At 38.2% G+C, this 21768-nt stretch overlaps 1 protein-coding gene across 2 annotated transcripts in view; it reads left to right on the plus strand.

Moving 5' to 3' along the window:
- Positions 1-19113, plus strand: part of TACC3 (transforming acidic coiled-coil containing protein 3) — a 30016-nt gene extending 10903 nt beyond the window's left edge. For both annotated transcript variants that reach the window (XM_072619988.1, XM_072619989.1), the window contains 12 exons: positions 52-127; positions 1871-2030; positions 5985-6037; positions 6216-6322; positions 6935-7022; positions 8311-8460; positions 10049-10125; positions 10271-10314; positions 16585-16745; positions 17448-17554; positions 17655-17775; positions 18849-19113. In XM_072619988.1, coding sequence (XP_072476089.1) covers positions 52-127; positions 1871-2030; positions 5985-6037; positions 6216-6322; positions 6935-7022; positions 8311-8460; positions 10049-10125; positions 10271-10314; positions 16585-16745; positions 17448-17554; positions 17655-17775; positions 18849-18914 — 1210 coding nt within the window. In that variant the 3' untranslated portion in view covers positions 18915-19113. The remainder of the gene's footprint in view (positions 1-51; positions 128-1870; positions 2031-5984; positions 6038-6215; positions 6323-6934; positions 7023-8310; positions 8461-10048; positions 10126-10270; positions 10315-16584; positions 16746-17447; positions 17555-17654; positions 17776-18848) is intronic.
- Positions 19114-21768: the final 2655 nt, after the last annotated feature.

The following is a 21768-nucleotide window of genomic DNA, read 5'->3' on the forward strand; positions in this document are numbered from 1 at the left end:
ACATGGTAAATTTCAAATCTCTATTGACTATTCTTCTTATATTGTCTTCAGGCAGGTTACTACGCCTGTTGCCTCTGCTGAATCTGTGCTTCTAGTAGGAACAGAAACTTTGGTAGCAGGGGATCAGGTATGGCGTACTTCATTATAACAAGGTAGAGAGACCACAAAGGGTTCTCCACACTGTGTTCTTCATTGAGAATATTAGGTTATTATCTGGTCTAGGGGATCTTTTCATTGCTGTTGACAGGTAAAGGCAGATGCTCTCCAGTACCTGTCACTATATAGTGTAACTGTAGAGATACTTTGTGTGTTTATTATATGTAACGGGATCTTTGTTTAGATAATAGCATTCTATTTTATACAAATGCATACTTGTGTGTGTGTATACGTATATGTATGTATACACACATAGGAGTGTATATAAGCAGTGTTCATACTGTGCTTCTGTTGCCTCCCATGCTCCCTCCACACCCTCTTAGATAATGGTAGAATGTTCAGGATCATTGTTTGATCATCAAGAAATTTCTTCCTGTTTTTTTTAAATCAATTGAAAAACTTTTTTTCTCTATCCTATCATTTTTTTCGAAATGAGAACTCTTAAAATGTGTGAACAGATACCAAAAGTTGACAGAAGTCACTCTTCTGTGAATCCTGTTTGTGGATTAGTGGATGTTGTATATTCTATATTTTATTTTTATTTAATACAGTTTGTACTTATCCTGTTGTCTCAGTGTAAACCAGCAGGCTGTTATCATAATTGCAAATTAACCACAGTCTAAAGAAAGATGTTTGCCTCTAAGCTTATGCCAGTATTTTAAAAATGACTTTAGCAGTTATCCAGCAAGTTGAGTTCCACCTATGTCTCTTCTCTGTTTAGGCAGCATGAACCTTTACTTAAATCTTGGGAAGCTCTAAACAAAAAATGCCAATTGTTGCCTTCCTTCCTGATTAGTATTCCACATTTTATTTTTGATTATTTTTCCCCCCTATCTGTGACTTAAAAATCTCATGTCCTCCATGGTATTCTCTTTAGAACTAATTTAAGCCAGAATTAGCAAGCATTTTAAGTACTTTCTTCTAGGAACTTTACTAGGAGATGAAGATTCAAAGTTAAAAATGAACTATTGCATGACCTCAAAGAATTGATCACATTGTCTTTGGGGCATGGGCGGGGGGAACAGGGATAGGAACCAAGCGTGAGTGCGTATGTATGTGCGCGTAAAATAGATACAAAATCCCTTTTTGTAGGGAAGCGCTGGTAAACCAGTAGGGACCAGGAAAGGCCTCAAATAGGTGCTTGAATGAAAAGTTAACTAAAACTAGGTGTGCTTTTGTTTGGTCCTGAGGGGCAGTGTGCCCAAGATATGGATGGGAGATGACATCTGGGGTGTGAGAGGACTTTGAAATAGGCCAGCTCATCTGGACCATGGAATCCACTGTTAAATTAATTACAAGAATTGTTTCCCCTTCCAGTTTTATTTGTATATCAGGAGGAAGTTTTGAGGAGCCATGCCTGAAGGGAAAGAATGTGAATCCTTTATATGGTAGCCTCCCAGGTGTTTGGTTGGGAGAGGGAAGAGCATTTTCTCAGACCCATTAGCACACGTGATCTGTGTAACCCTTTGCCTGTTGATAACTAGAATCATTTCTGTTCTTTGTATTTGTATCTTCAGTACCTGGACTGTAGTAGCCCTTTGGTAAATGCTTGTTGAGGGATTGACCTTGCATACTGTTCCTATGGAGTAAACATTGTGGAAGACCTTCAATTAATGTTTAAGTTGCTGTTTTCAGTTTTTAGAGAGAGAACTCATGATCATCACATGCTATTTGGTTCTGCAGGACCAAGATTTAACTTTGAAACTATTTTTAGGAGAAAAGAGAAAGTTCTTCAGACACTTCAGTTGACACAAGCAGTCAAATTAGTCCAACATTAACCACTGGCTGTGAACTCCCCCAGAAGGATGACTTGTGTGCAGATGTCAAGATAGGGACTGCTACATCTGAAGAGGACTTCAGATCTCCTTCACAAGGTAAACCGCATTCTAGGAAATATCTCATTTACCTTAAAAATTACTTAATCTTAAATGTTACCTAAGAGTGCTTGCTTTCCAACTTGTCACTTTCAATCCAACAACATTTGTTAAGCACTTACCTGTGCCAGGCACTGGGAAAACCAGCTCTCTGCCTAGAAGGGATTCAGCGTGCACAAAGATACGTTAGTGCTAGGTACAGAAAGGGAGAAGAAGGAACATTAAGGAGGACAAATCAGGAGGATTTGAGGGTTGTCAGAAGGAAAGGGTTGAAGAGGGAATATATCCTCCAGGTGGTGGAGGAGAGCTTGGGCAAATGTGCACAGATGGGAGATGGAAAATGCATGGCAAAGAGTATAGTGTGGCTGGAAAGGTGAGCTAGAGCTAGGTGATGGGCATATACCGAGCAGTGCAGTGTCTTGAGTTAAGGTTAAAAGTTTGATGCTTTTTTTATTCATAGTTCTAAGTGGTTTTCCAGAATAATTGGACCAATTCATGACTCCACTGCGAATTGGTGTGCCTCTATCTATTCCATTGTTTTCTGGACGGGACGGATTCATTCTTATCTTTTTATCCTTAGTGCTGGGCAATTAATTGGTGCTTGCTTGATTTTTAAGGTGATAGGATTAAAATTCAAATTTCTAGGGATTGAAGAGGAGATGGTGAAGTAGGGGGCTCCTCCCATAATGTTTCTTAGGAATTTGACTGAAAAGTACGACAAAGACATTTTGCTTGCTGGGGGAGCAAAGTTCAGATACAGTTTTTTTTTTTTTTTAAATTAAGGATGATGGAGACTTGAGTACTTTGTGAGTAGTAGGGAATGATCCTCTAGATAGGGAGAAGCAGGGCCAGCACTTGAAGAAGGCTGGAGGAGACAGAAGTAAGGATACAACCAGGGAGCTGACCTTGGCAGTGAGAAAGGCCCACCTCTTCATCAGAGACCAGAGCAAAGGAGGCAAGGAGGAGTGAAGGTGGAGAAGTGAGGAGGGGACTCAGTGGCTGGGCTTGAAGACAAAGAATTGGCAGGGTGAAACAGGAGGAAAGGCTCAGTGATTGATTAGAGATGAGAGTTCAAGTACAGCATTTCATAGATTTTGTCTTTGGACTCAGACTGTACCATTTACTCTGACCAGAGTGGGATTTATTAATAACCACATCGTGGAAGGATAATGATGCCAGCAATGTTAGTACCATTTGGTAGACCTGTATGTATGTAGTAACCAGATTTTTCCCCACAATTTATTTGGGGAAAATAATTACTGTAAAATAATGAATATAACATATACTTTTAAACCCTTTTCCCAAGCATGTACCCTATGTATTGTATATTATTTATCCTTTACTGTCTGTTTTTACTGCCTTTTTTTTTTTTTAAGCCAATAAATACCTTTTAGACGATGGAAGACAAAATGCTAATTGAGTCTGTGTTCAGGGTTTTCAAAGACTGAATAAGAAGGCAAGATATTAGATGGAGATCTGTTTAAGTCTCTCTGAACACATCTACAAAATATAAGGGCTGCCTAGATTGGAATTATTTTTTTTATCTTTTATTGTGTTGTGCAAGATCATATATTTTTAAAAATTGAATTATTTTATTTGTTTTCAGTGTTCAACAATCACTTCGATATATCTTAGATTTTTTTCTACTCCTTCCCCCTTATTTCTCCTCCCTCCGCACTCCCTTCTTGAGATGGTGTACAATCTTATATAGGTTCTACACATACGTTCCTATTAGACTCATGTTGCATAGAAGAATTAAAATGGATGGGGGAAACCATAAAACAAAACATAACGTAATACAAAAAAATGGTCTTTTTTTCTGTGATCCAGTTCCATAGTTCTTTCTCTTTATGTGGAAGGCATTTTGCCTTGAGTCCAATGGAAATTTTTTAAGTCCATGCATTTCAGTGAAATACTAAGTCTACCAGAAAAATTCCTCACTCACTGTGGTTGTTATTGTGAACAAAGTTCTCCTGGTTCTGCTCCTTTCACTTAGCATCGGATCATATAAGTCTTTCCAGGCCTCTCTGAAGTCTTCCTGTTCATCATTTCTTATTAGAAATGTATTCCATTACATTTATATACCATAATTTATTCAGCCATTCCCCAGTTGATGGGCATTCCCCTGGTTTCCAGTGTTTGGCCATCACAAAGAGTGCTGCTATAAATATTTTTGTACATGTGGGACCCTTTCCCATTTTTATGATCTCTTGGGGATACAGTCCTAGAAGAGATATATCTGGGTCAAAGAGTATGCAAATTTTTGTAGCCCTTTGGGCATAGTACCACATTGCTTTCCAGAATGGTTGGATCAACTCACAGCTCCACCAACAATGAATTAGTGTTCCAACTCTCCCACATCTTCTCCAACATTTATCATCTTTCTGTTTTGTCATGTTAGCCAATCTGATAGATATGATGTGGTGTCTCAGAGTTGTTTTGATTGCATCTCTCTAATCAATAGTGATTTAGAGCATTTTTTCTTATGATTATAGATAGCTTTGATTTCTTCCTCTGAAAACTGTCTATTCATAGCCTTTGGCCATTTATCAATTGGGGAATGAATTGTAGTCTTGTAAATTTGACTCAGTTCTCTATATATTTTAGAAATGAGGGCTTTATCACTGATACTAGTTAGCAAAAATTCTTTCCCACTTTTCTGCTTCCCTCCTAATCTTGGTTGCATTAGGTTTGGTGGTGCAAAAACTTCAGTTTAATGTAATCAAAATTATCCATTTTGCACTTTGTCAGATAATTATTTTCTAGAGCTAGAAAAAATAATATCAGAATTAATTTGGAAGAACAAAAGGTCCAGAATATCAAGGGAGCTAATGAAAAGAAATGCTAGGGAAGATGGCCTAACCCTACCAGATTTCAAATTGTATTATAAAGCAGCAATCATCAGAACCACTTGGTACTGGCTAAGAAGCAGAAGAGTAGACCAGTGGAATAGATTAGATACTCAAGACACAGTAGTTAATGAATATAGCAATCTACTGTTTGATAAACCCAAGGATCCCAGCTTCTGGGATAAGAACTCACTGTTTGACAAAAATTACTAGGAAAACTGGATAACAGTGTGGCGAAAACTGGGCATAGACCAATGCCTGACACTGTACACAAGAATAAAGTCCAAATGGATACATGATCTAGGTATAAAGATTGATACTGTAAGCAGATTATGGGAGCAAGGATTAGTGTATTTGTCAGATTTATGGAGAATAGAGAAATTTATGACCCAACAAGAAATAGAGAACATTATGAAGTGCAAAATGGATAATTTTGGTTACATTAAATTGGAAAGTTTGTGCACAGACTAGATTGGAATTATAATTTTTTTCTTTTTATGAAGAGTAGTCTGATTAAATGTTTTCGGTATCTACTGCTACTCTTAATATGAATTTAAAGACCTCTAATACTTAATCTTAAATTTCCTTTGACATAAGCTTTACAGAAAAATATTTGCACATATGAGTAAACAAGAAGACTAAATGTCAGCATGATGGAGTAGAGAGCGTGCTGCGTGTGAATCCTGTTCTGACTGTGTGACCTTGGGCCACATTTAATCTCTGGGTCACAGTTGGACTAAATGACATCTCACACTCCCTCCTGTTCTAAATCTATGATCCTCTATTCAGTTTTGCAGTTGCTAACATATTTTAGTTATGTCAGCCATCTTTTGCACATTAGGATTAATTATTTCAGTCTCTTAGGTTTCATTTACTAATGCAGTTTCTAAAGACCTTTGCTTAAGGATTTGAGTTGGGAGAATTTAATAGATAACATATATGCCTAGCGTAATAGGCACTTTTTTGTAAGTTTTCTTTTTAGCTGAAAATTAAATTTTAGGATGTATCTGGAATTTATTTGATGTGAATATTGGTAGAGGTTGGGGCAAAGGGTAATCCTCTAATGTCATTTGAAATACTTTATTGGTGAATTTTTTTTCTTCAGTTTTAGGTACGGGTATAGAAATTGACTATTTGGAACAATTTGGAACTTCTTCAGTAAGTATAAAATATATTACTAAAAAAATTTGAAATCTGATATAATTTAGACATGTTATTTGATGTAGGGGTATTTCTATTTCTGATTACAAATGCTAAGCCAAAATCATCTTTGAGGTGATTGTATTTTGTGCAGCAGTTTAACTAATTTGGGGGATCTTTTCTTTTTTCTCTTTAGTTTAAGGAATCTGCCTTGAGAAAACAGTCTTTATATCTCAAATTTGACCCACTTCTGAAAGAAAGCCCTGATAAACTGGCTCCTGTAACTACTGAAATAACAAACAGGTGAGATGATTGTCTTCTTTTGGTGTAATTGAGTTTATTTCAACAAACTCATGCTTTCTGTGGCCCAGGTATTATACTACCTATTGGGGACCAGAGCCACAACTAGAAAATTTTTCTCCACTTGGGGGACACAGTTGGTGCTGTAGTGTGATGCAAAAGGTAGAGTGAGTCCAGGTGCCTGCACCTGGGCTGCAGGAGAGGGATGACCTTCCTCCCCAGCCCTGAGAAGCTTCCAGCTAATTAGAGTTCAGTTAGAGCTAGGAAGGTGAGAATCATCAACTTGACTAGAAAATTTAAATATCCCTCAAGCATCTCCTGATCGGTTTTGGTATGGGGTGTGGTCCGTGATCTTGGCAGGCGTTTGAGATTGGAGAGGCTCCCCTCCCCCCAGGACTCTCTCCACCTCTAGGGGTTTTGTTTTCTTTGAACCAGGGCAAGCAATTCTTGAAGCCCTACTAAGTCAGAGTTGCAGGCTACGTTGTTGGAAGGAGGACCTGCCCAGATAGCAACACTGGTTTATTTGAGAATGTGAAATAGTGCCATGTTTGTGAGTAGTGGGGCCCTAATTAGAAGTGAATTAAACTTAAAAAAGCATATTCCTTTTTTCTAAAGCCTTTTGGACATAAGCAAGCAAACTCAGGAAAACCAACATGGTACAAAACTTGATGAATTTGACTTCCTAGGAACGCTTAATTTTCCTGTAAGTAATTGCTTATTCTTTAAAAAAAATTTATTAGACTTGAATTCTACTACTAGTTAACTGTTAATTTGTTCTTTTTTGGTGGGGGGGCAGGGGGGAGAGAGTTGGAGGAAGGAGGAATATCTCCTGGGTCTCTTTCCTCTTATTTTGAGGCATCTGGACTAGATCTTTCAACATGTGCAGTTAATATTTTTAAAGGAAGAAAAAACCACTATATTCTGGTTGAAGGTTAGTGTTTTGCTTGGTGACTTTTAGTGGTGATTACTGAAAACCAGTAAGAAATGTTTGAATTAGGGACATCAGGAAAGCCAGATTGATTCAGGAATACTCTTCAAAAATAGCCTCTTAGTATGTAATACCATTCTCTGTCACCATTATGAAGCATTGGTAAAAATTAAAAATCTTTCCTTTAGAATGCTTTTGTACAGTCTTGTGTGGCATTTTGGTGTCACGGAACACTGAAAATGTGACCCAGAATATTAGGTTTGGCTTCCAGGTCTGCTTCTTAATAAGTCTGACCTTGGGCGAGTCACTACACACATTCTCCTTGCATGTTAAATGAGAAAGTTTGACTGGTTCTTTAAGGTCCCTTCTAGATCCCAATCCTGGATTCCTTATCTGGAAGAGCTGTCTGTCTAGAGCCTGCATTAGAGGCCCATCGTCTCCTTCCTGTTGAGTTTCTCTTCAGGGGAGGTGTTTTGGGATTCAGGCCATCACTTCTTTTATTCCTTGTATTAGGTAAGAGTAGAGACCTATAAAGGATTATGACTCTTTCTGATCCTATTCTTCTTAGCACTGTTACTGGAGTTTGCAGGGATAAGGAAAATGGTTGAAATCTGGCTTTTTTTTTTTTTTTAAGTAATTGATGAAAATTTAGTGTCTTGGAGATCAGATGGAAAAAGAAATGATATGTTAAAATTAGGTTTGGGGTTTTGGTTGATAAAGAATGGCAGATTTCCTTTACTAGGTGAGTAAATGAGAGCTCCCTTTAACACCAGCTCTTCTTTGTTTTGTGGCTTAAGGTACTAAGTTTTGCTTTGACCTCCATAGTTGGAAGACTTTTTCCTCCTGTGAAGAAATGTGTCTTTTCATTCTGAAGCACAAATTTCAGGCCAAAGCAAGTGGATTTGAACTTTCAAGTGACAATTGAGGAAAACTTTACACCCTGACAACTGATACCTGATAGATGAGAAATGAGTGTCCTGTGTGCTTTTTTCTATTCACTTAGCTCCTTTGTTTTCTCGTTTGCAGCCCTGGCAGTTTGTTACACACCATTATTTTTCCGCAGGAAACAGGACCTCCTCCTTTTGATGCACTGGAATGTTTACATGTTCCTGTGACAGCCACAGACTTACCTGTTTCAGTAGATGAAATTATAGATGTGTTGAAGTATAGCCAGAAGGACATGGATGTGGCTGTGCAAAAAGGCAGACAAGAAGTAAGATGGACCTTTAAGATTCTAGTACTTTCCAGTTGCATAAAATAGTTTTAACTCTAGCTCACTTTTGGTTGTATGACTAAGGAGTTGATAACAAACATATTGGAGTCTATGGATTGTTTACTTATTAGTTTCATGTTTTTTACTCAGTGTACTGTTTCTTCTTCTAGTTACCTTTTCGTAAGTTGAATGAATGTCTTTTTCTATTCTGGGGGTGAAGGCATTTTTAAGAATCACATTTTGAAATATATTTGAAATATATTTATTTGAAGGTGAGTGGGAGGGTGGAATTGGGTGAAGAACTTGATTATGAGATCTCAAATACTCAGGACAAGGAAAGTACTAAAAAAAGTCTCATAGCCTTAGACCTATTTTATACTTTATAGACAAGTCAGATAAATAAAATACCCATTTTAATATGATATTGGTCAAAATGACTTGTTTTTCTAACTCAGAATTACTTGGTTTTATCAGTGCCTCTGAATGGAATGAATCAAAAAGCATTTAAAATTCCAAAAAACTTTTTAACTTTTTTTTTTTCTAAGTTTGAGTTCTGAAGAAAAAGCATTTAATCTCCCTTTAGATTTGCTTTTCTCTGTTCTCTCAAATGTCATGGTCAAAAGGATGAAATAATCAATTCTTTTCTTCTACCTAACTTCATTCACCAATCACTACTATAAAGATTCCAGCTTAGTTTAAATTATTTTTATTCAAACATCTGTGAACTTTAGAAAAGCTGACACAGTACAGAACAGTGAAAGGATTATTATACCACACCTCCTGATTAATTGTCCCTTAAAGTTTCATTTGAATGTATCTAAAGAAATGAACATCAACTCTTGTCCACAAACGTTTATAATGCTCTTACTATATACCTTCAGGGTGTATCAGGCCCATAACCTGTAAGATATCCTTGACTCTTCCTTGTCCTCTTAGCCAATGAGCTACAACATGGTAGCTTCATTGCATCTTCCACAGTTACTGTTATTATTATTATTGCCAGCCTAACTAATGAGAATGTCTTCCTTCCTTTTTCTGCTGTAAGAATCACCTTGTTCAGAAATCTTCAGTTCCCTCCAGAGCAGACGTCCGACTCCTTCTGGCTGTGTCATTCTCTACAATGGCAGTCAGCCCATTGCTTTTACATCTACTTTCTATAACTCTTCATTGGAAAACATACCTTTTTGATTTAAGTTACTTCTAGGAAAAGCTTCCTGCCCTCTTCCATACTGAGCTGTTCTTTATAACAAAGGAAGCCGATCAGAACAGTCCAGTGCAGTCTAGGTAACACTTTGTCCTGGTGTCACCTTGCCTCTTTGCCTTGAGGAGAGAGAAGTGTTGCATTTGTTATTTGTCCTCTGAAACCAAAACTGTTTTCCATTTGCTCAGAGTTCATTTATTTGATCAACTCTCTCATTTAATTTTATTTAATTGATCAAGTAAGAGTTTTTCAGTTGGTCAGAGTTTGTTTACATTGTTGTAGTCTTGTGTATATTATTTTTCTTTAATTGAAGTACTCTACCTATAGTAAGGCAAATACTACATAGTTCATTGGAATCTTAAATTTGTAATTTGTACGTATACATAGGTTGAAGAAAAACAAATGAAAATTCAAGAATTGGAAGACAAATATGAAAAATACCATGCAGAATATGTAGCAATGGGGTATGTATCTATTAAGATAATTATGTAATCATATAATGTATACATTAAGATAATTATGTATCTATTAAGATGCTGTACTTTTAAACCCCCTTAAAGTGTTCTCTTATGGTCTCTCATCCGTTCCTTCCTTTTCATAATCCTATAGGAAAATTGTGGAAGAATATGAAAGGATAATAACTCAGCTGATGGGTAAGTCAGACTTTGAAATCATGGGATTTAGAGTTTGATAGAACCTGAGCTTTGTCCAGCCTTCTCATGCATAAAAGAAAGAGCCTGAGACCCAGAGAAGCCTAGGAGCACGCAGGGATATTCTAGAGAATGTGTATCAAGCCACTACAGGGTTTTCCTGATGCAGTACAGGAATAAAACCCACTAAGACTTTAAACACGTCCACCAGGAAATTAACATTTTCTTTGATATTAGTAATGTATATGTAAATGTGGCAGTATGGTCTAATGGATAGAGACTGTGAAGTCAGAAGGACCTGGGTTTAGCTGCTTTTCCTGCCAGGATACTGGGTGTGGGAGCTCAGGCAAGTCCATTAACCTCAGGGCCGCTGGGCACATAAGAAGGTGCTGATATTCCTTGATAAAGGGATCCCTATGCCAGGAACTCACTCCCTAAAGCAATCACTCACTGACCAAAAAACAAAAACAAAAAAGCCAATGAGCTCTATAACCTTTCCAGAGTGCAGACCTCATCTGCTCCTCTTTCCCCTAGAAGACTGGGCTTTCTCCATCATGAGTCTATCCTGCCTCCAAACTCCGAGCCTAGCTTCTTCATTAAACTATATCTATTGTCAGAGTCCTTTAAATTTCCTTCTCTTGGGCAAATTTTCTACCTGGGGCAAAACTCTTAACTGTGATTTTGGCTCTGAAATGCTGACACACTCAGATGGTTTCTTTTTCCCCTACTTGATAATATTTTATTTTTTCCAATTACATGTAAAAATAATTTTCACCGTTCACTTTTATAAGATTTTGAGTTCCAAAATTTTTTTTCCCTCTCTCCCCTCCTTCCTCCCCAAGATGACATACAATGTGATATAGGCTATACATGTATCATTCTGTTAGACATATTTCCACATTAGTCATATTGTGAAAGAGAAAACAGTGTGCTTTGATCTTCCTTGATCTCCATAGTTCTTCTCTGGATGTGGATAGCATTTTCCATCCTAAGTATTTTGGAATTGTCTTATTTCATTGCATTGCTGAGAAGCGCTATGTCTGTCACACAGTTGGCTGTTACTGTGTAAAGTGTTCTTGGTTCTGCCCATTCACCCAGCATCAGTTCATGTAAGTCTGCAGGTTTTTCTTGATGTCTGCCTACTCATCATTTCTTATGGAGCAGTAGTATTCCATTATATTCATCTCCACAGCTTGTTCAGCCATTTCTCAATTGATGAGCCTTCCCTCCATTTTGAGTTCTTTGCCACCACAAATAAGAACTACTGTAAATATTTTTGTACATGTAGGTTCTTTTTCATTTTTTATGATCTCTTTGGGATACAGAAATAAACGTATGCACGGTCTTTTATAGCCCTTTGGGCACAATTCCAAAATTACTCACAACTCCACCAACAATGCATTAGTATTCCAGTTTTCCCCACATCTTCTCCAACATTTATCATTTCCTTTTTTCTCATGTTAACCAGTTTTATATGTGTGAAGTGGTACCTCAGAATTGTTTTGGTTTGCATTTCTCTAATTGGTTGTGATTTGGAGCATTTTTTATATGACTATAGATAGTTTTAATTTCATCCTTTGAAAACTATTCTTATCTTTTGACCATTTTTCATTTGGGGAATGGCTAATTTGTATTCTTATAAATTTGACTCAATTTTCTGTCCATTTTATAGTTGAGGCTTTTATCAGAGACTCTGGCTGTAAAAATTGTTTCCCAGCTTTCTGCTTCCCTTCTAATCTTGGTTACAGGTTGTTTCTATTTTTGAGTCACTGGCATCTAGACCTAGGGAACAGAATGGGTATAGATAGGATGTTAGGGTTTGTAAAGAGCAGAAAATTCTCCATTTTCCCAGAAGAATAGTGTGAGTGATCTTGATCATTAGAAATAGGAGATTGATTTTGCTCAAGAGATAGAAAGGACCCAGGGTAGATGAAGACAAAGAATTACATGCTCTGTATATGTAAGTTCTTTTTCAGTAGCACAGAGTTTGAGTGTTATATTCTGGTCACGTGGGCTTCATGAGAAAATTCCTTATAACCTGACATCATCACTCTTAGACTTCCATCAGTCCATAAGCTAAGCAGTATGAGTGCTGCTGGGGGATGGGGGGCAGTAGAGATATAAGGCCTTTGGTCATTCATTGAGAGCGTACAATAGAAAACTGGAATTACACTTTAAAAATAGAGGCAGCTCTGGTTTAGTGGGTGGCACTGAATAGTTAGAAGTAGATTAGAAATCTGGTTCTACAGATGATTGTGTGACCTTGGACAAATCATCCCACAAATGTGGGCCTTGGTTACTACTACCCTTTTGTAAAAGGAGGCAGTTGGACCCAGTGATTGCCAAGGTTCCCTCTAGCTCCAAGTCCTATGTTCTTATGAAAATTAAGTTTAGTTACATTTGCTCTATGATATTTATCATCTGGGCTGCTAAGTGTCAAGAGTTCCTAAGCACTTTACAGATGTTTTACTTAGAAGGATTAATACTCTGTTAATCCCATTCACCACAAGGAAAAATCAAGTTAATTGTTTTGCTTGACTGTTGTTTGGACCTTGAGGGAAAGAGCAGAAAAATCTTAAAGGTTTTATATTTTTGAGCCCAACCTCTGTATGTTCATTGTCATCACCTAATTATTTTTTCTACTCCAGGCTTTTGAAGAAAGAGATTAGGAAGTTTGCCTCTAAAACCCAAAGCCTGCCATAAAACAGCTCTCTTCCACCTTCCATGCTTTTCATAAAGGCCACTTATTTATTTGTTCTGGGGAAAGTGAATTGTGCATTCTCTTGCTGTGGATGAGGGCTTGAGCCTGTAAAGAAAAAAAACTATTCATTGAACAAAAAAAGCCTACTTTTTGTTTTGTTTTCTCTAGAGAGTTGTTTCTCCTAGCTCTGTGAAACTAGAGGTTAGGGAAACTGAGTGAGTCTACCTCACCATATTCCTCTTTTAGGATGTTCCCGGAGTCTTTATCTGTTGTTTTAGAGTCAGCTGTCCTCCAACACCTTCCTCCTGTTCTGTTGGCCTTGGTTCTTTTATATAGCTGAGAAACCTTGCCTATACTTATTTTAGTTAAACATATCTGTAGAGATTTATTTTTACTCCTTGATAGTCTGAACATAAATCCTTTATGGGAAGATTTGGGAAAGAATAGTACGGAGTGAGATGGGGTTGTGTTTTATACCAATTGCTAGACCACCCATATTGATGAGAGCCCATTTCCATCGAAGATCAAATCTTAATTAAGAACATGTCTTCTTTTTATAATATTGCTCCTAGAGAACTAACTGCTTCTGCAATTTCCACAAAAAGTGTTAAGTGGTGAACCTGTATTTGGCCTTAATGAAAGAGTATCAGCAGTGCTTGTCCTCGAGGGTAGCATCAGGGAATTGTTTTCAAAAACAAACTTGAATCAGCATTTTAGGTGGCACTTCATTTGTGCCCGTTATGGTTTGAAAAAAAGAGTATGTTCCTTAAATTCAGTGTTAACTAAAAGTATACATTTCATTTTTTTCATTGTTCTTAATCATTTATCATTTAGGGAATTTGGGTTTTCTCTTCTGTTGCTTGAAAGGATCCTCACTCGTAGATTTTTGTTAGATTTTTCCATGTATCTTTGAAGTGAATTCTTTTATTTTTTGAATAGGGAATGTAATTTTAAGATCCAATTTTTTTCTTTTAAGAATATGTATTTTGTCCAATTATGATTGTTTTTCTCTAATTTTGCGAAACATAATGTTACTTTGCTATTTCTTAATGTGAATTTTTTTCATAATGTTTGAAGAATTTTTTAAAAATTCTGTAGTTTTTATGATTACGTGCCTTGGTGAAAGAAGGTTAGTGCTTCTATTCCTGGAGTCCTTTGCAGCGTGTCTGTAGATTGTTACCCTATCTACTGTAGGCTCTCTTTAGGTTTTCAGCTGTTCTCTGGTTCTCTCTAGGTCAGTGTTTTCTGGGCTGTCGGTAATCAGTCTGCTTGTGTTCCTAAATTTGCACAATCATTTGTTGCTTTTAAGAACTGTTGTTACTTGGGGTGATTCTTTAATTTTATTTTTTGTGTATCTGTGGTTGGTTTTGTTGAGGGGTCATGTGTAATTTCCTTAGATGTTTAGATCTTAAATATAATTGAGCAATTTACCTGGTTATTTCTTTGTTTTTTTTTTTTAACCCCTTTGGGTCTTTTCATTCATCGAATCATGTCTTTGGAGGTCATTGATTCCAACCCCCTCATTTTACAGATAAGGAATTTGAGGCCCAGAGAGGTCATGACTACCCTAGGGTCACATGGCTACTAATTGTATGAGGTCATACTCAAACCCAGATTTTCCTGAATCCAAGTCTAGTGGTCTCTTCATTATACCATGATGTCTCAATTATTTTCACATATTTATGATCTTTTTAATTTTTATTTTTTTAACTTCTGTACTATTAATGTTTCAACTTGGATTTTAAAAAAAAATGAGTTCTTTATTGAGTTGTTTTATTTGATTTCCTACTCATTTGTTTTTGTTCAGGCATAGATATAATAAAAGTACCCAAAGTGTGCTGGATTTGCTTGACCAGGTGTGGAGCTTTGGCTTAAGAGGTAGAAGAAGGTGTCTGTCACATTATCTCTGTGGTCTGGTTCAGAAGGGAAGGAAAAGACAAATTCCCTCTGCTTTTCAGAGATCAGAGAAAGCAAGCAGTTTTGAGGATAGAAGGGGAAGAAGGATTTCTCAACCCTTAGCACATACTTTCTCTTTGGTAGGGGGACTGGGTTACAGTTAGACCTCCCCTGTTGCCCCCTCTCCCCCCCCCCCCCCCTCCAGGGGTCAGGTGTGAGGAGTTCTGGTGTCCCCAGCCACTGGTGGTGGGCTGTTTTAGGTCGAGGAACTACAGAACTCCCTGAGGCTTGATCAGCACAGGGTGGATGAGGATAAGGAGTGAACCCCTTTATTCACATCTGGTGGCTTTTGCGGGGCAGCAGGCAGTCTCCCAGATGGAGTCATGCTATCCCATTTGGTGGGATGACTCTCAGACCCAGCACTGGGTTGGGAAGTCATGGTCTCTGTTTATGGCACTTTTTTTCACATTCTTTTGACTTCTTAATTGTGACTGTTAAACTTCTCTGGGAGGTGGTGGTGATTATTCTTTTTATCAGGCCTATTTTTCAGCCGGAAGCCTGTTTGAACATCTTATAAGTGGATACAAGATTGCTTTCGCTTCTTTCTTTTCTTTTTCTTTTTGTGGTCCATAAACCTTTTAAATTTTGCATTTTTTTTTTATTCCAGACTTCATTTTTTTTCAACATTTTTCATCATTCACTACCATGTCCATCAAGTCACAGAGTATCAAGGTACATGTTGACTTGGTTTGGAGGGTCTTGTGAAATTCTCTGGACCTGGAGTCAGGAAAACTGGCCCCAGACACTTAGCAGCTGGGCAACCCTGGGCAAGTCACTTAATTTCTGTTTGCCTCCATTTCTTCACCTGTAGAATGAGGATAATAATAGCAACCTACCTCCCAAGGTTGTGTAGATCAAATGAGATAATGTTTGCAAAGTACTTAGCACATAGGTGATATATAAATGTTAGCTATTATTGTTCTTTGTAGAATCTCTGTACTTGACTTAATTGAAGAGAGGTTATTGCATGATAGGTAATGTATTCTGCTTGTGCTTGTCACAAGGCATGCCACAAGGCACATGACAAGAACCCTCTCAGTGATGTTTCTTGTTGCTTTTGGGCGTATGATGAAATCAACTCCTTCATTCTCTTCTGAAGGAAATTCTAAGTCATCCTTCCATTTAGTTAGCCACGATTTCGTTGTCTTCTGGTTTGATTAGCAAGAAAGTTAATATGACTCAGTTTTTCCAGTAGCTTATAAACTTGTTGGATAAAGAGCTCAGACTTAAAGTATCAGTAATTAAGTATTTATGGATGGTCTAAAGCACCCAGAAAGTGGGACTGCTTTAAGAATTAAACAGCATTTTGTGTTTTGCTTTGTTTTGTGGGTAGCCATGACCAAAGAAGCATCACCTGGTGGCCAACGTGCTTGTTGTGAGTGCCACCATATGGAGCTGGACTGTTCTCAGCCAGGGCAGCCTATTGCTTGGACTGTGTGTTTGGAGGTCTGGTGCCTTGGCAGAGTCTTTCAGAGCTTGTATTCCGATGTATTTTCTATTAGTTTTAATGTGATAAGCATTTCAGCTTATTAACTTCTCAGATTTATGATGAAATTTATTCACAGTGGACTGTTCAGTGACATAACGTATTTATGTTCAATGTTTGCATTCCCTAGAGGATGCTCAGAAGCAGAAGGCTGCTGCAGCCGCTGAAATCCAGACGATTTTGTCAGAAAAACAGCAAATCGCAGCAGACCTGAATTCCGTGGAAAAGTCTTTCTCTGACCTCTTCAAACGACTAGAAAAACAGAAGGAGGTTTTAGAAGGATATCGAAAGGTGTGGCTAACCTAGAATACAGTAAATAGAGAATTTTATGCTTCCCAGTTATCAGAAAGCTAGTAATAGATTCTGCCATTATTGATCCTTTATTTAAAATGGGACACCCCCCCCCCCCAGGCTTGAGCTCTGGGCTAGCCCAATCCTGAAGTGGATTGGTGAGATTAGCAGAAACTTCTGTCTAAAGCACTGATCAGTGACCCTAGGGCAGCCTCTTCCTTTGGTAAAGACATGCTGCCTTTCACAGTGTAGGTGTTCCATTACCTGATTTAAGGAAAAACATTGTTTTGCATATTGTTTACATTTATAAGTCACTCATTAGTAGAAAGCTTATCTCCTGCACCCAGCCCTGCTCTGGTGGGAAATAGAGAAGGCATGTGAGCTGGGAAGGACCCTGGCCATCTCCTGCCATCCCCTGGAGTTGCATAGAAGGGAAGTCACTTGCTGAAGAACTCAGGCAGTTCTGGGAGGCTGGCAGCTCCTCCGGAAGACCAAGCTGGTGGTGGGACAAAGCCTTTTCTTTTTGTCTTTGATGACTTCTCTGTGTTTTTCCCTTGATAGGTTGAGGCCAAAAACCTGTAACCCCTGAAGTCACCCCCCAGCCCCCTGTTTTGAGATGAGTGCTCGCTCCCCAGTCAGTGCCTTTAGCCAGATGGTCTTTGCTCTGTATAAACTGCCTCATGAACTTTTTGTTTCTTCTAGAATGAAGAAACATTGAAGAAATGTGTGGAAGATTATCTAGTGAGAATTGAAAAGGAAGAGCAGAGGTACCAAGCCCTGAAAGCTCATGCAGAGGAGAAGTTACACCTGTATGTGCTGGATCGCTGGGAATTGGGGGGGAGGCTTGTGGCAGACAGCCTGTGATCCTTAGGTCCCTTGCACAATTAAACTTTTCTTTATATTCGATAGAGCAAATGAAGAAATTGCCCAGGTTCGCAGCAAAGCAAAAGCTGAGATTCTGGCGTTACAAGCAAATTTACGAAAGGAACAAATGAGAGTCCAATCGCTAGAGAAAACTCTGGAACAAAAAGTAAGCTTACTCTCTGAAGTCACCTGCCCTTTGAGAATCAGATGTTTGTGTCAAGTTGCTGACTTAGAAAGCTGAGAATCAAGCTGGATGAAGTAGCTTCATCAGGGCTGACTGGGTGTGTGAGAGGTGTGCAGGATTGAGGGGGGTAGGGAAGACTGTTTGACTTTTGTCTTTGTGTCTTGAACAGGGCTTGCCACATAGTAAGCACCCAATAAATCCTTGTTGGAGAGTGGGATTGGGCAGAGTTTGGGAGATGGCCTAGACGGGGATCTTGAGGTCTTTGGTCCAGTTCAGCAAGCTTTTGTGAAACATCTACTATGTTTGGTCTACTGTGCTAAGTGTTTGGGATCTAGAAGCCAAAAAGAAAAACATTTCTTGCCTTGAAGGACAATTAGCCCTTTGCCTGTGCTGACAGTACTCCTTTTCAGACTAGTAGGAATAATTTTTTTCTGGTTAGATTAGGGGTAGGAAAAGAGATGGACCATGGAAATTGACCCAAGTGTCATGAACTGAAGATGATGTTGGGGAAGGGGGGAGAGTCCTTGAGCATTTCAAGGGCTGTCTTGGAGCAGAGAGTTGGGGTTGTTTAGTCTCCCCTGTGTTGGGGAGAGCTAATACAAGGGCATTTGCAGACAGATTTTAGGCTTAATGTACCACACAAAAAGAGAACAGACTGTCCATCCTTGGGCATAGATGAGAGAAGACTGGCTGGCTATGTTGAGGCTTGCTGGTTGTGAGAAAAGCATAGGTTTGTGCAGATGGAAGGGTCTGATATTATTAGGGTAGACTCTGTCTTTCAGATTTAATTTCATTCTTTGATGAGATTTAGTTTGGAGAACATGAGCTTCCATTTCTTACAAATGATTTGTTCCCAGTTTCCGTGTGTATATTTCCTGTCTTACTTGAAGTCGTAGTTTTGAAGAATTTGTGGCTGAAATCTTTTTTTGATATTTTATGACATAGATGACTAGTACTCAGGCGTGAGGACTGTTATGTTATGTTATGACTATATCCAGATTGTAAGTACTTAGTACGTACTGCTGTAATTTAAATTTTCTTTTCTTCCTTTGTAGACTAAAGAAAATGATGAATTAACGAAAATCTGTGATGACTTGATTTCAAAGATGGAAAAGATCTGACCTAGGAATTTGGGATTGTTCCCTTCTTTGTCCACTCTCCTTGTTTCAATGTTGTCAGTTATGTAAATATCGTCATCACGTGCACCTTCTTAACCTCTGTTTTTCCATGTTGCAAATATACTAACCTGTATTTTTTTTAATTTAGTAAATTGAGGTGTTTTAAAAAAATGTGCTTGAATAAAGATTAATAATCCTTCAAGCTGTCTTTTTTTTTTTTTTTTTTGAAAATTTGAAATGAAGTTTTTCTAACTTCATCTAGTAGTCTACAGAACTAAATCATATGTTTGTAATCTTTCCAAGTAACTTTTGAACTGGTTACCTGGTTGAACTAAGAACAGATTTCACTCAGATCTTTTGAGAATAGTCCCAGCAGGGACATCTAGTGGGTAATGAGAAGAATTGTAATAACTTCTCATTCTTTTTACAAATTTTAGAATCAATTACTTTAAAAATTGTTTAAAATGTTTATCTTTTGTTTTAAAATCACTGTCACTTCCGAATGTACTCATTTTCTTCCCCCTACCTCACAAACTGCTTCTTGTTCAAAACATTTTTTTTTGAAAAGAAAGGGATTGGGAAAGATCCTTATTAGTAATACAATTTCTTTTTTTTTCAGCTCCTCTCTAGAGCCAACTTTTGATTCTTAACTAGTCTTCTTGCCTGTGGTGCGAAGCCTCCTCACCCCCGAGCTATCTTACGTACCACTGTGAGATTAACCTTCTTCAAGTAGGACTAATCTTTCTCTCCTGCTCACTTCCAATGGTCTTCTGTTCTCTGCAGGAATGAGGTATAGGTTCTTTACATGGTATTGAAGCATCTGTAATCTGACTCCACTATATCTTTCCAGCTCTCTTACTCCCCTTGATCTGCGTGTGTCCTAACCAGTCTGTACTACTGTGTTCCTTGAACGTGTTCTTTCTTTTTCTAGCTTTAGTTTAAGCAAACTATTCTTTGTTTCATGTTATAGTTGTCTGCCCTTCCCCCTTTCTGTATTTCTGCAACTTATTCCAGAATGCCCTCCTTATATAAAGAGAAATGAGATCTTTTCAGGAAGGGCAGGTAGTGACTGAAAGGAAATTAGTGCTGGACCAGGCCCCGTGGACCAGCTGAATTCCTACCATACCACACTACCTACTTCATTAATTAATTTTTGGGGGGGAGAGGAGGGAATGAGACCTGTTAGAAGATCCTTCAGAAAAAAATCAGAGTTGGAGAAGGGGGATATGTAGATGAAATCTGTAAAAGAAATGGTAAATCTATAAGGAAGAGAATGAATTAAATGAGCATCCTTAAAAAAGGAATTGAATTAGAGTGCTTGAATTAGAGCAGTTGCATTGGGCAGGGAGGATTCCAAAATCTTAGCTGGAAGGAGGTTTTTATTTTAAGTAATAAAAATAAAATTTACAAATAAAGGACTGGGGAAGCAGTCAAGTTTGCTGGAGATAGAGATTAGATTAGGGTAGGCAAAACAAAACAGGAAGAGCAATGGGCTGGTTTAAAAGAAAAAAGAAAATAAATTTAGTAGAAAGCAAAATTATAATCCTGAATGTGCCTGGAGAGTGAAAAAGAATAGGAGAATTTATAAGAAGTTTGCTGCATCCAAGGAACATTAGAACACAGAGTGAAAAGTAAGGAATCAAAACAAAATTGTTGAAAGTATAATGTCTGATAAGGTGACAAAAGTTGATAATGTCAGTGGATAAATGATGAAACTGCCTATTTAGACTCCACAGAGAGTGAAACAAACTCAGTAATTGAGAAAATTCAGTATTCAGAACTTGTCACCCTCTCTGTTGAAAGAGCAATATGTTTGGTCGTCTGTTCTCTGAAGCTAGTATTAATCATTGAAATTAAACTGAGTTGATCTGACTTAATGTTTTGTTATTCCAGTTGTCATGGTTCTGCTTTTCTTCGCTGTCTACCATTCATGGGGGGTGAGGGGAAGGGGCAGCTGGCTGGATGGCACAATGAATCCAGTGCCAGACCTGGAGTCCAGAGTTCAAATCAGACGCTGAGCAAGTCACTTAACCCTGTTTGCCTCAGTTTTCCTCATCTGTAAAATGAGCTGGAGAAGGAAATGGCAAACCACTCCAGTATCTCTGCCAGGAAAACCCCACACGCGGTCACATTGAAACACCTGAACAACCACAAAGTCAGTACTCCACCAGGATCCTTATATATGGTTTAGTGCAGTGGCCTCCATTTTTGAGTTTGACACCAATTCATGGACTCCTAAGAGTGGGACTTGGATAGGCTTGAAGGAAGGATTCTGTGAATTTAGGACGGGGCAAGGCTCGGGAATGTTTTCAGTCCCCTCTAACTTATATATTGAGCATTTCCTTCAATTATGAATGTGGGCAACAAACCCAGGTAACCTTAGGCTTCTCCAGCATGCCAAAGAAGTTCATGATGCAGAAGCCCCGGTGCAAGTCAAACCCTATCTCTATAGACAGTGACAACGAGGCACAGAGAGGTCAACTTGCCAAAGTAACTCGGACTATATTAGCAGATGTGTGTCTCCAGTGCGGGTTCACTCTCTCAATTCAGTGTTTGGGTATTTAGTAATAGTTGATACGTGAATAAAGATAGATCCCACTTCCTACCACAATGCCATAATTCCTACATCAAGCCCTATAGGAAAAGACTTCCAAGAGAGAATATGTTGATTAGAGATAGAGGGTTATCTGCTTCCAGTAACTGAAGGAAACACGCGTTGAAAGATTATACATATACATATACGTGTATATATGTATGTATGTGTGTGGAGGGAGATTACAGATTTCAGAAGGACAGACAAGTCAGCAGTTTGATCCGTGTGAGAAAGGATTTTAAAGAATTCCCAGAGCCCAGGTAT

This window comes from Notamacropus eugenii, chromosome 6, assembly GCF_028372415.1.
Source record: "Notamacropus eugenii isolate mMacEug1 chromosome 6, mMacEug1.pri_v2, whole genome shotgun sequence".
NCBI classification, from domain to species: domain Eukaryota; kingdom Metazoa; phylum Chordata; class Mammalia; order Diprotodontia; family Macropodidae; genus Notamacropus; species Notamacropus eugenii.